The 14,082-nt window shown below is 44.5% G+C and overlaps 1 protein-coding gene across 2 annotated transcripts; it reads left to right on the forward strand.

Moving 5' to 3' along the window:
- The first annotated feature begins 3,906 nt into the window (after window positions 1–3,906).
- On the forward strand, window positions 3,907–13,320 carry TMEM100 (transmembrane protein 100). Of its 2 annotated transcripts, none has more exons than XM_054047406.1 (2): window positions 3,907–4,477; window positions 12,033–13,320. In XM_054047406.1, the coding sequence occupies exon 2, from the start codon at window positions 12,099–12,101 to the stop codon at window positions 12,501–12,503; it is 405 nt and encodes a 134-aa protein (XP_053903381.1). In that variant the 5' UTR covers window positions 3,907–4,477; window positions 12,033–12,098; the 3' UTR covers window positions 12,504–13,320. The 2 variants fall into 2 exon arrangements, with proteins under 2 accessions (XP_053903381.1, XP_053903380.1); XM_054047405.1 differs by lacking the exon at window positions 3,907–4,477 and adding an exon at window positions 4,484–4,660.
- Window positions 13,321–14,082: the final 762 nt, after the last annotated feature.

Below are 14,082 nucleotides of genomic sequence, written 5' to 3' on the forward strand. Positions count from 1 at the left end.
CAGAAAGCAAAATCAACTGGGACAGAGGAGGGTGCAGACCCACAAAAGGAAAAAAGCAGCGGAGGGTGGGGAAAAGGGAAGAAGAGGTAATTGAATATGGAGCCTATAATGGTCATATTTTGCTAGATAAATTAATCACTTTCTGCTTTGTTGTGACCCAGAGCCTGGGAGGCTGTTAATATGTAGTCAGAAGCTCAAAGGCAGCTGCTAAGCATAGCAAGTGCGTCATTTAATAAGTGGAGCAACAGTGTTGCTCAATTTAGGGGTACCTCCCTCTGCTTTTTCAAAAGCCCATGAGAGTTTGCACTGGGAGGACTTCAAACACTCATGCATGATGTTTCCTCGCCTGTTGTTCCAGCAACAGCGGGCTGCACCTCCCCAAAGCAGCTGTGTAAGCGCAAAGGTAGTCCAGACAGGGGCTTGTCATTTCCCAGCCATTTCATTTCTAATCCCCTCTAGTTTCCTCCCAGCCACTTCAGAGACAGCCTAGGCTGAAGTCATCTTCTGGAATAGTGTGGAGAGGAGTTGTCCATGAACAATTCAGTCTGCTGTTGGTGTGGTTCCGCAGTAACCCTGGCTACCAGAATGGGAGCCTACCTCCTTCCTCCAGTGACCTGGTCATAGATGTGACTAGGTTTTTCTGATTCAGCTGGTCTCCCCTTGTCTAATAATAATAATAATAATAATATAGGAATGGCTGCACCAGGCATTTACTTAATACCTTCCATCCAAAGATCAGTGAGGTTGGTAAGTATCTGTGACGGGTTGGATCACAGAAACTCCCTTGGGGCTGCCAACTGATGTGCCAAGACTACTTCTGCCCCTGATTTCCTGCCCTGGCAACTTAGGACTTCAGTGCCCTGCCTGGTTTGAGCCAGACCCGCTAGCCTGCTGCAAACCCAGCCCCAGGTCTGAACCACGTCCCCTAACAGCTGTAGGCTTAACTGAAAGCAACTTACAGAAGTGTTCCTGTCTTTAACACTCAGATGTCCAACTCCCAATGGGGTCCAAACCCCAAATAAATCCATTTTACTCTGTATAAAGCTTATACAGGGTAAACTCATAAATTGTTCACCTTCTATAATATTGATAGAGAGATATGCACAGCTGTTTGCCTCCCTCCCCCAGATATTAATACATACTCTGGGTTAATTAAGAAGTAAAAAGTGATTTTATTAAATACAGAAAGTAGGATCTAAGTGGTTCCAAGTAGTAACAGACAGAACAAAGTGAATTACCAAGTAAAATAAAATAGAACACGCAAGTCTATGTCTAAGAAACTGAATACAGATAAAAACCTCACCCAGTAAGCTTCCTTTTACAGACTAGTCTCCTTCTAGTCTGGGTCCAGCAATCACTCACACCCCCTATGGTTACTGTCCTTTGTTCTAGTTTCTTTCAGATATCCTTGGAGGTGGAGAGGCTATCTCTTTAGCCAGCTGAAGACAAAATGCAGGGGTCTCCCACAGGCTTAAATAGACTTTCTCTTGTGGGAGGAGACCCCCTCCTCTCTCCTATGCAAAGTCCAGCTCCAAGATGGAGTTTTGGAGTCACATGGGCAAGTCACATGTCCAGGGCCGGCGCAACCCATTAGGCGACCTAGGCGGTCACCTAGGGCGCTACAATTGGGGGGACGGCGACCGCGGCGGTATTTTGGCGTCGGGACCTTCCGCTGCCTCTGTGGGGGGCAGCATTTCGGGGCGGGACCTTCCTCTGCCTAGGGTGGCAGAAAAGCTGGCAGCGCTCCTGCACATGTCCATGCATGACTGAGTTCCTTACCAGCCAAGCCACATACCTGGGAAAACTCCGATGTGGATTGGCATCTTCGAGTTCATTGTTGGCTTAAGTGGTTCTTGATTGGGCATTTAATTTGCACTTTCTCAATAGAAATCAAGCAAGTATACAGCCAATATTCCTAACTTTAAGTACAAAAATGATACATGCGTACGAATAGGATAAATAGATTCAGTAGATCATAACAGAGATATGTTACATGGCATATGTAGCATAAAACATATTCTAGTTATGTCATATATACCTTCATAAGCATATTCCATAAAGCCTTACGGGGGGCACCACTACAGTATCTCACTGGTAGGGAAACTGAGGCACAGAAAGGTGAAGTAACTCACCCAAGGTTGTCCAGTGAATCTCTAGTAGAGTCAGGAATAGAAACCAGGAGTTCTGGCACCAAGTCCTTTATATTAGCCACAAAACCACCTTTCCTTTATATTTACCTACAGTGTTTCCTCCTCTTTATCTCTGTCCCAGTCTCTCCTGTCGCTTTTTATTCTCTGCCATTGTCTCTATTTCTCTGCCTGACACCTGGTCTTTCTTTCCCCTCCTTCACTGGTCCCCTCCCACTGCAGTCCTTTGCCAGCCCTGCAATTCTCTCTTTGCTCTGTCTCCTTCCCCAAATCTCTGCATCCTAGGTGCTGTTTCCCCACTCATCTCCATCTACCATTGTTCCCTCCTCAGGTCTTAATTCTCTTTACCACATATGCATATGGAACTCCCGTCAGCCCTCCCTATGATGAGCAAAGGGGGTGATGAAAATGTGTGGGGCAACCAGTGCCTACTGTCTCCTTCTCCCCCATCTATAACTCACTGTGATAGTAAGCTGGGAGAAGGGGATGGAGGAAGAGGAAGCAACCTTAGTTGCCAATTCAACCCAAGTAGCCCATTGTCGGTGGGAGGAGAAGCTACCAGGGAAATCTTGCTCACACCAGACAGCCCTGCTAAAGAGGGACACCTCGGGTGAGATGAGTTTTCAGGATGAAATACCTGAGATCTGGAGAAGAGGACAGGGGTCCTGCGATCTGTCAAGGACTCCAGTGACTGTCCTGCAGTCATGTCATCAGGCATTCTACCAGTGACAAGGTTAGGTAGAGCTACCATTGCTTTGTGCTATATTCATACAGGGCTATTAAAGCATTGGCCTAAAATATTAGGGTGAAATACACCCCAGGTCTCATACACTGAGCTCCACTTACATTAGATTCCATTCTGAGGGAGCTGGCCTGTCTTTTGGGGCGGATGAAAGGTGCTGCAAACATAAGCATCAGAAAGGAGTGCTAGACAAAAGGTGAAAATAGCAGACTTCTTGTATAAAGTAATGGCAATTCTCCAGAACACCTCTGGCTTGACTTTGATGGAATGAGACAGAACCCCTGGTGGGATAACTTAAGGGATTGCATCTCCGCCACCAGGAAGAAATTAACACAACAGGAAGAGGGTGAAATCCTGGGCCCAGAAAAATTAATGGCAAGATTTCCATTGACTTCACTGCGATCAGGATTTCACCTCAGAAAGGGGAGTCAACAGTACATATATATTCTCAGTGACAGAGGCTGATTAAATATATCTGGTGCATTGCTGGTCTATCAAGCATTGACTAAACAGTGCCTTTTAAATGTAAGCTGTGGGTAAACTTAACCACAAAAATCAAACAGACCCTTCACCCAACAATTAAGGCAAATTTTCCCACTTATATCTAAGGTAAACAAAGGAAGCCACAATATTAAAAAACAACTAAATTCTTGATATTATATTAACTGATCGATTGAAGCCTAGACAGTCCTTTTCAATGTTTTTATATAAGATTGAGAAACACCCTCAAACTTTATTGCATTAAGAACATAGTTCTCAATCTGATGCAAGCTGCATTCCTTCCAACGTTATTTTTCAGCCAGTTAGGAGCCCCTCTGGATTTCAAAGCGCACTGAGCTCCGGCAGAGCCTTTAAAAAGCCATAAGACACTGATCCTGCAGTGAACTCCACTTGAGCAGACCCCTGCCCCCAAACCCCCCTGTGCCCCATTGAAGTCTATAGGGCTCGGCAGTCCTGCCACTTGCAGCACATTGCAGGATCAGACTGGCCTTACACCACATTTCAATTAACCTTCAGACAAGGGGTGTGTGCATGTGGGGGTGTGATTTGATTGTGTCACCCTCTGGATTTGTCAGATATCAGGAGCTGCTGTAAAAGGCACCTGTTTCCCCAGGCTTGTCATATCTAGGTTAATATACGGTGCCCGTCACCATGGTCTCTGAGTGCATTTCAGAGGGTTCCGTGGTGGGGTGGGTGGCTGAGGAGGGAGTATTGTTGTTATTATTTCTATTCCCCTAGCACCCAAGGGCCAGTCTGGGAGCTCCGCAGGGGCAGGTTTGCTCAGGCTTGGGCAGGCTGGGGGCTGGATGGCTGAGCCGCTCCCCCCCTGCCCAGCGGAGAGAAGGACGCCAGAAGGGAAACCAACCAAGCAGCTTTCCCAACTCCGGCCCGCCTGCTCCAAACCGGCTCAGCCCTTCCCAGGCAGCCCCGCTCCCTTCCGCCGACTTTCCCCCGGTCCCTTAGTGGTCTTCCAGCCTGGCTCAGCACTTTGCTCACACTCCCTTGCGCTGCGATGTGCGTCCCCCTCGCTGCTGTGTGCGCGGTGCAAGCGGCTGGCGGTCCCAGTTCCACTCTGGCCGAGGCGAAGGTAAGCGGCGCGCCCAGGCTCTGGGCTCGGGCACCCAGCGGCAAGTTCGAGCCCCCTGGGCACCGACCGAGCAGGGGGCTTGCTTGCTTGCAGCAGCCGGCGGTAGGCTCGGGCGAGTTTCTGGAGGAGAGGGAGCGCCCAGCATGTGCGCTTTGCTGAATGGGACCCAGAGCTGCGGCGAGGGTGAGAGGGGTTTTCTGGGTCTAAAGGGAATCATGAGGGCTGCAGATCTCCGCTGTGCTGGTACTGGTCGTACAGGGATTTGGGGCACAACGGTTCCGAGGGTAGCGGGACAAACAAAGTCCGCCCGACTGTAATTGACCATGCTCCGCTTGGGAGAGGTGGGTTCGAGCCATTCTTCTGCGGTTAACCGAGAACGTGTCTACCTGTTGTAACGTGGCATAGGGTGGGTCAAACAAGGGATGCGGGGAGTGAGCCAAAGGAAGGATTTCGTTCTCTAATCAATCCTGGAGTTGTTTAGAGTAATTTCTGAAGAACCCTATTCAATGTCTGTTGGTTTAATCCTTGTTACATTCAATAGGACCTTTCCCCCCTAAAGGTACAACGTGTTGTTGCATATAAGTCTGCTTCTTAACTTTAAGGTGTTGGTATCAGGAATTCATACAACACTCCTGTACTTGGAGAGCGTTGCTTCTTTTCTCTAATAGAGGAGTGTATGACAGCAAGTGTAAACCTTTTTGTGCCTGGTCATGCCCCGTCTCTTATATTTGACTATAGTCATGACTGTTATTAGTTTACAGTACCTTAGGGGTGTATGGCATGTTGTCAAGTCTCCCTCTTGAAAATTTTTCAATTGCTAAATTGCATACAGTGCAGATTCTTCCCCCGCCTGCCCAAGATTATGGCTGAGAAATGAAAAAGTACAATCAACTTTTTAAAAAAAGAAGAACAGGAGTACTTGTGGCACCTTAGAGACTAACAAATTTATTAGAGCATAAGCTTTCGTGGACTACAGCCCACTTCTTGGGATGCATCCGAAGAAGTGGGCTGTAGTCCACGAAAGCTTATGCTCTAATAAATTTGTTAGTCTCTAAGGTGCCACAAGTACTCCTGTTCTTCTTTTTGCGGATACAGACTAACACGGCTGTTACTCTGAAACTAATCAACTTTTTGTAATTCTTGCATGCAGGAATTTTGTGTAGCAACCAATATCAGCACCCCCCATCCACACTGCGATGCAGCCTGCATGTATATTACATGTACCTCTGCTACTTTTTTTAATCCTGATCTTACAGGCTTACTCCTGTGAGTAAGTGCAAAGTGACTACAAAGAACTACAGAAGGTGCAGGACAACAATCAGGCCCAGAACATCTGTGCAAAAGTCTTATCACCTTCCTCCACTATTGCATAAAAAGCAAAAAGGTGCAAAGGCTGTGGCAGCTGGCACACTCCATCTATTTGCACTTCTCCAATGGTATTTGGCATGGAGCGGACCTCCTGAGAGAGCATCACATTGGAACCTTTCAGAGTTTGAACATGAGACTTGATTTAGAGTTTTCACATCTCAACTTTTCTACTTTGTTTTGGGGGGAAAGAGAAGTTTGCTATGTGGATTCAGTTTTGTGGCGGGGCATTGCAACATATTCAAGGGTAAATGCAGATCACTCACAGACCAGCATATCTATTTCTAAGCATGTCGCAGGCACAATGGTTTGTTTAGCACAAACATCTTAGTTCGAGGTTTTTGAATAGATTTCCTTATAAAATGAATACAGTGGATGGCAAAAAAATTGTTTTTAAATAACTACCTACTGTGTACTTTAAGGCAATTCAGAATATTCCCTTCTTTTTCCTGCAGCAGGACTATGCTATAACTAGTTACTTTTCCCCCCTATGAAACATTTATCTAAAGTTCAGCTGGTAACTTTGTTAGGCATCAGGCACAACAACTTATTCAAGAGGATAAGAAAGGAGATCTTATTAGCTTAGGTCAGTGATCAGCTAAATGTATTTCAGATACTGTATTCATGGGCGTATTACCTTGAGGATCTGGAGAATAACAGAAGTTATTTGTGTAAATGCACACTTGCATTTATGGGATATTTAAAAATAACTTCAGTTTTATTATTCCATGTACTTATTGCCTTCAATAAAGCCCCGCTGCAGAGTTAAAATGATCCTAACAATTTACTACCTTCTCACCCACATAGAAAAGCAATGGTGAATAAGCCTAGGAACATAAATCTTTGCCGTTTCGTGAGGTAACCCAGCTGCCTGGTAATCTCACAGCTGTTACTGCCGTTGATAACACTTTCTATCACTCTGCCTCTCTCAAAACTGTCCCCCTGAACTGCTGCAGGTTCTGCCTAACCCTGGCTCAGGGTCTGAGCCCTTAGAAATCTTATTTACAAAATTCCAAAAAGAAAATGACAGCCTGATATTAAATACAATGGAACAGTGTTGATCAGACTGGGACACAGGCTTCAGTTCAACTGGATAAAAGGGATGTTTTCAGTGTAATAAAGTTATATAAGAGCAGGGCACTATCAGTAGATCTTTACAAAGGGAGGTCAGTATCATTATCCACAGTTTACATGTAGGGAAACTGAGGCACTGAGTGGTGACGTGACATACCCAAGGTCACCCAGCAGAAAAGCTGAGCCTAGAACCCACATCTCCTGAGGATGAGGGGTTAAGGGTTACAATGGGCAGTAGAGATTCAGCCAAATAAGATTCCACTCCATCTCCCCTCGAGCTCTTTGGCCGGATGCGTTAATGGAGGAGGCTGTCCTGGGTTCCAGTGCTCGTCGATGAAGGCGGCACGCTGTCAGAGGAAAAACACCAGGTCAAAAGCAAGAGGCTGCTGCCACCAAGGAAATCGGCACTAAAGAGCAGAGCGAGGGAGGTAGAAAGTCCCCCAGCCTGTTCAGAAGCCAGTGTAGAGCAGACCCTTATTTTCTTGCAGGAGCCTTGTTTTGAAGGGCTGATTTTACCCAAACTCTTTTCTTGTAGGAAACCTCCATGCTAGAGCCATATCACGTCCAATCCATAGTCCAGCAACAACTAACACCTCAAAGCCCAGAGCTGCTCTTTCTGCTGCCTGACTTTGCCTCAAATTGACAGAGGAGGCTTTTTTAAAACCAACTCCCCTGCCCCCCATCCCAGCCACTTACCGAGTGATTTGCTGTGATGGATTTCAGATGGACATGGTAGGTGCACACAGCTGGATATTGTTTTCAGCTCTTTTAAGTAAATCTCATCTTACTAAAGTAAAACATTCCTCTACCCCTTCTATAGATTTACCTATAGAATAACTACTGTAACACCTTTGCCCCAGTAAAAATAGCTGCTTGGAAAAAAACTGAATACAAAGAAACGTGTATTCACTAAAAACAAACTAAATGGCACAATCCTGTCGGTACTGTTAGCGTGCCCTTCCTAGACGTTCCTACTTTATAACCCGGGGTGTGTTGCCCAGGTGACGTCAATCAGGATTGACTTCACTTGATCTTCATCAGTTTACATGGGCTGAGGAACTGGCCCTTGCTTTTCCAGGAGTGTGTACATTTACTACATGCATTTGGAACAGTTTATTTATTTCTCTTCCAGTAACTCAAGGTGGCTTAGCATATTTTTGTAAATGAATATCTGTGCACTTATACTCTAATGTAGAGACGTATCCTGCCCCTTTGAAGTCAAATGGGAGTTTTGCCAAAGAGTTGGCTGGGGTCAGGGTCAGGCTGTAGGTGATTTTGGTACTTTTTAAGGAGGATTTTATGTTTCATATTGTTCATTTTTGTTGTTTGACACAGAGATTGCTTACTGGGCAGGCAAGTTAGCTTCTTCCTATAATATTTTTAGTATGCATATATTTGTCCTAACTTTGTGACGTTTGAAACTACGCACCAGGGTGATACAATGCTCATTAGGAATGTACATAACAGACTGACGGAAGCAGAGGGACAGGGACGCTAGGTAGTCAGCAACAGGCATTTAAAGGAGAGGTACAATGCATGTTTTGGAAAATAAACAAGTTTATTATGGGCCTGATCCAAAAGCCTGTTGAAGTGAATGGGAACTTCCCTGCTGATGTCAGTGGGCTATGGATCAAGTCCAAATGTGCTAAATCATTATTGTGGGAGATGTGGTAAATAATGTCTTTTTATAAAGTCTGGGAAGTTTAAGACGACAGAAATGGCGTTAAAATAACACACAGGTTTTGACCCACTAGCAAAGCTAAAAACCAGCATTCTGAGTGGTGTTCTCCATTGCCCCGCTCCTCCTGTAGTGACTTACAAGGGTACATATTGAATATACATTGGCACCAGTCTGACTCAGTAGCATTTCACGTCTTTACACTGATGTAAGTCACGGCTCACAGGGTAGAGCAACAGAGGATCAGACCCAGGACTTTTTGCTGGCAATTTTTAGTAACACCTAAGACAGTGGTTCTCAAACTTTTGTACTGGTGACCCCTTTCACATAGGAAGCCTTTGTGTGCGACGCCCCCCCCCTTATAAATTAAAAACTTTTTTATATATTTAACACCATTATAAATGCTGGAGGCAAAGCGGGGTTTCGGGTGGAGGTTGACAGCTTGCAACCCCCTGAGCGGTCCTGACTCCCAGTTTGAGAACCGCTTACCTCGGAGAATTATAACAGCAAGATTCAAGGGAAAAGTGGGTGTTTCTCCATTCCTTCAGCTTGTCCTTCCAAGCAAATTGGATGTGTGCACTGAACTCCGATGGCCTCCTTTGACAGTCCCAGATGTTGTCTAGTCAGATGCACCTGACTGGTCAGGAAGACTGTGTGGAGGTCAATGGATGTCAATGGGGATCAGCCCAAGCCATGCTCACTGCAGGGCAGAAGGGTGTGCGTGTAAAGTTTTGCCACATGGTCTCAAGAAAGAAAACACACTGTAATCGAAACAGGCGAATCTGATTGTTAACCCACCAAAATTGGCAGGGGGCGCACAGGGACAGGTGTAGGGTCCGAAACTATATGTTCATTAAACGAAGAAGGGGCATGTGTACCCAGGGTATTTGCAGTCTGAAAATGCCTGCGTATATGCAATGCAATTCATTATTAATTGGAGCACACTTTAACTCCAGATTTATCACAATCTCTGGAGTCCTCTAAGGCTACTTCTGTACTTGAAGCTGCAGGTGTGATTGTGATGTGGGGGTGTGATATATATGTGCTAGCTCCCTTCGAGCTAGTGCACTATGAATAGTATGTAGCCGCCATAGCATGATCAACAGCGAGCGGCAGCCTCACGTGCATAGCCGTGGGATCCAGGCAGGTTTGTCGCTGGGAGGCTGCCAGCCTGTGTCCCTGCTCGCTGCTGCCCATGCTACTGTTTTTGGCGCACTTGCTCAATGAGAGCTAACGTGAGTGTGTCTACGGGAGCTGGGAATCACACCCCTTTGCTGCAAGTGTAGAAGCAGCCAAAGTGTGCTAAGTTGCAGGCAAGCTGACCGTGTCCCATTAAGGATTGCCGTAGTGGTCAGTTGGGCAGTTTAAGAGCTTTAGGCTGGAGTTTTCAAACTTGAGAGACAGCTTATGGTTCAATGCCAAGAGGGGACAGACCCAGCCTCAGTGGGTGAGAAATGTGAGCTCTCAGATCTACAAAACATTGGGGGGCTGGGGTGTTGGGAGAGTCTGGATGAAAGGAGAGAGTTGGAATAGTTTAAAATAAAGCAGCCGTTGGTATTTCCCAGCACTTGAATTCCACTGCGCTAGTCACCTTGCACATTACTGCATAGCCGTAGTGTCTAGGAACCCTGAACAAGGATGAGATGAGAGCCTTGTTGTGCTAGGTCTCATGCAGATAAAAAAACAAGGGCAGTTCCTGCTCCAGAGAGCCCACAGCCCAGGATTTTCAGCTGAGCCTGTAGGAGTTAGGTGCTCAAATCCCATTTGGTCACCTAATTCCCTTATTTTCTTTTGAAAATCCCAGATGCGTTTAAATATTTGTAAGGCCCTGAGCATTCACCAGTTTACACATCCACTTAATGTTACTCTCACAAGCAGTTCTGCTTGTCGTCAGTGGCAGAACCTAAAAGAAAGAAGGAACTTTCATTCATTTAAAAAAAAAAAAACCAAAAAGTAAAATATTTGACCTATTGAATGAGAGGTTTATTCTCTGAACTAGTCATTCATTACATGGACAGCTTCAAACTCATCTTCCAACCCAAGGCTGGGAATTGAAATCGATATTAGAACCGTCAAAATAGGTTTGATCAAAACTGTGCGTTTATACTGTAGATGTATTTAGGTTAAGATTTTCAGTGTTGCCTGGGGATTTGGATGTCCAATTCCCATTAAAAATTGATAGATATTATCACTGTTTACTGACTTCCTGTCTGCATCTAGGCCCTGATTCTGCAAAGTCTTACTTAGCTCAATGGGGCGACTCAGTTATTATTCAGTGTGAGTAAAGGGGGCAGAATCTGGCCCTTTTGTATGCTTGTCATGATTTGCTTTCAAAGAAGCTGTAATAAAATGATTCCGAGAACTAAGACACATGCAGTCTCTCAGGAGGAATGCAAGTTAAATACAGTTATGGAAGTTGCAACACTGTGTTATGAAACTAAATAAATACGTAGTATTGCTTATTTGACATATTCCCTACTGACGGGTGATATCCGTTGAGCTAGAGTCAGCGAGGTGCTATTTATGTATTGAGAAGAAAGATGCAAGAAAAGTACAAAGGCTGTGGAATCTAATAACTTATAAACAATTAATAAAGATCAGACTTATTATGGTAAAAAGCTTCCTGGTTTTATTTATATGTATAAATAAAATAATAGAAGGAAGAGCAGATAATCGTTATAAAAATAAAAAACTCAATCTCCCAGGATCAAGCTGTTATCTTACTGTTTGCTAGTTTATATTTTTATTTTAAACTGCCTTGATGCTTTATGTACTTTGGGGGAAAATACATCAGACCCTCCCCCTTCCTTTAAAGCCCCCAAGCCTTCAAGACTTACTAATGTACCTAACTTTAAGTAGGTGACTAGCCTCATTGAACTCAGTGGAACTATTCAGAAGCTTAGAGTTAAATGGGTGCTTGAGTCTTTCCAGGATCGGGGCCTAAATGTAGATGCCGTGGTGATCAGCAATGCCTATATATTAAAAATGTGAAGAGACTAGCCAAATTCTACTCTCACACACAAGCAAACTCACTGTGCCAAATTCCACATAAGCAGGTGCAATCCCACTGAGGTCTAAGAAGTCGCACCTATTTTGCACCAGCTCATTGACTAGGTTGTACAGATATAGCTGACAAGATTTGGCCCAAGACCCTTCAGGGCAAGCGTTTGTCTAGCTCTGTGGCTCAGTTCCTTCAAAGACTTATGCATGTGCTTAACTTCAGGCCTGGGAGTAGCCCCCATTTAAAATCAACTCCGGTCTACTGCAGTCGAGAGGAAATACTCACATGCTGAAAGTTAAGCCCAGACATAAATCTTTGCACGATCAAAGATGCTATGTTTGTGCAGCATCTAGCACAACTGGGACCTTTCTGTGTACCATAAATGTGCGTAATAGTTAAAGACTTGTCAGCTGAATGCTTGCATCTTCTTTCCACAGCGTAAGGCATATTCAGCAGAACCTGGTCAAGCCTAAGAATTTGCCTAGAAAGTTCAGAAGCACAAGATGACAGACGAGCCCATTAAAGAGATTCTGGGAGCTCCAAAGCATCCTGAACCTGTAACGATGGAGAAGAGAAATAACAATGACTGTGTGGTAACCACTGTCCCTTTGGTCAGTGAGTGCCAGCTCACTGCAGCAACCGGAGGAGCCGAGCTGTCCTGTTACCGTTGCACTATCCCCTTTGGCGTGGTCATTCTTATAGCTGGAGTGGTGGTCACCGCCGTGGCGTACAGTTTCAATTCCCACGGCTCAATCATCTCCGTGTTTGGACTGGTCCTCTTGTCATCTGGACTCCTCTTGCTGGCTTCTAGCGCCTTGTGCTGGAAAATCAGGCAACAGCACAAGAAAGCCAAAAGGCGGGAGAGTCAGACAGCGCTTGTGGCAAATCAGAGAAGCTTGTTTGGTTAGAGAGACTACCAGGAAAACATCGAACAGAAGAGAGCTCCCTTGTAAGTCAATTTGACTATTTATTGATAAGTCAGACCGCAGAAGGTTTTTGACTGGATTGGAATGAAAATGGGTTGGATTGAGAGACTCTAGGAGCATCTTTGGAATTGTTAGTATCTGTCTTTTCACAGACTTACAAAAAGTGCTATTTCTTCCAAGACAGAGGGGGGAAAAAAGGTGGATTTTTTTTTATTTTTTTTCCCTTCACAGAAAACAAAAATTTGTCATAACTGCAGTCGAGAGAATTAGTCAACACTCAGATACTATTGGAAAGGGAGCCCGGTTAACAAACAAGAAAATAACTTAACCTGATCTGATGTGCCAGAAACCTGCTTAAAAATATTACGCACTGTGAGGTCTGACCAAGGGAGGAGTTGTTGCATTTGAACAGATGACAAAAAAAAAAAACCCCATGTGGCTAGATTGCCTTTGACTTACGTTGTTCTAGGGAAAAACAAACAAACATGAAAAAAACAACTGGGATTGCTTAATAAGCTGATGTGAGGATGGCAGGTCATTTTGGTTTGTTCCTATGAGTTATCAGTGGTACTTTTTTTTAAAAAACCAGTAATATTAAACTTGTTTTACTATTGAATAGAGGTAGGTAGCTATCTGTAATTATATTTGTCCAACATAAATAACGAGGTATGAGTATAGCTTAAAAAAAAGTGAGTTTTTTGTAAATTAAAGTGGTCAGATTTAGCACTTTTGATGATTTTGATAAAAAAAGATTTAAAATGTACATTTCATTTAAAATAATAAACATTCAGTGCTGCTAGAGCGTTAGAAAGTCTGGCATTTTTCATTGTGATCGGGACAGCTTGGCCTTTCAGCTTCCATCCCAGAGCTTCACGATCTTCTTTTCACAGCATCCCTTTGTAGAGCAATAGTTGTGCTAATAATTTTGAACACAGACTGCCCGTCTCGTCTATACTTACGAAGCCTATGCGTGATCTGAGGAGTTTTCCTTATTTACGTCTTCAGTAAAGATGGAGCTACATCAAAATTATAAGGCTCAGTCCTACGAAGACTTATGCATGTCAGCAATAGTGTTTGTACTATGATGTCAATGGGGTTACTCATGTACATAAATATATGCGGGATCAGCCTCATAATTACCACTCTGTTTTGATACGTAGGGCGCAATCCTGCAGATACTCAATACCAGCTGTAGTGCTCAGCACCACAAGTAGGTTCATTGGTGTCATTAGATCTACTCGCAGTAGCAAGCACTTGCACCTGGGACTGTTTGTATGGTGCGTGGTATTCTATGGTCACTCGGTGCTTGCAAGAGCACTGCTTTATTCGGTGTCTGGTTCCAACTGGCTGTCCATAACAGGAGCTTCACTCAATCCTGCCCGGACTCTGTCTGAGAGGCACAGCCCCTAATACTATGCAGTGAGGCTCAGAACTAAAACAAAATACCCTTTTACATTATCTTGCATTCTCCAGATGCGTGTGGATGTAGGGGGGGGGGGGAAAAGAGGTTTCTATATTTTATAGTTGTATGGACAACATCTAGTAGAGTTAGGGTAGGGCC

This window comes from Malaclemys terrapin, chromosome 13, assembly GCF_027887155.1.
Source record: "Malaclemys terrapin pileata isolate rMalTer1 chromosome 13, rMalTer1.hap1, whole genome shotgun sequence".
NCBI classification, from domain to species: Eukaryota; Metazoa; Chordata; order Testudines; family Emydidae; genus Malaclemys; species Malaclemys terrapin.

Excerpts from the sequence above, each read along its gene's own strand:
- TMEM100 (XM_054047406.1), top strand. The coding sequence starts at position 12,099 with ATGACAGACGAGCCCATTAAAGAGATTCTGGGAGCTCCAAAGCATCCT.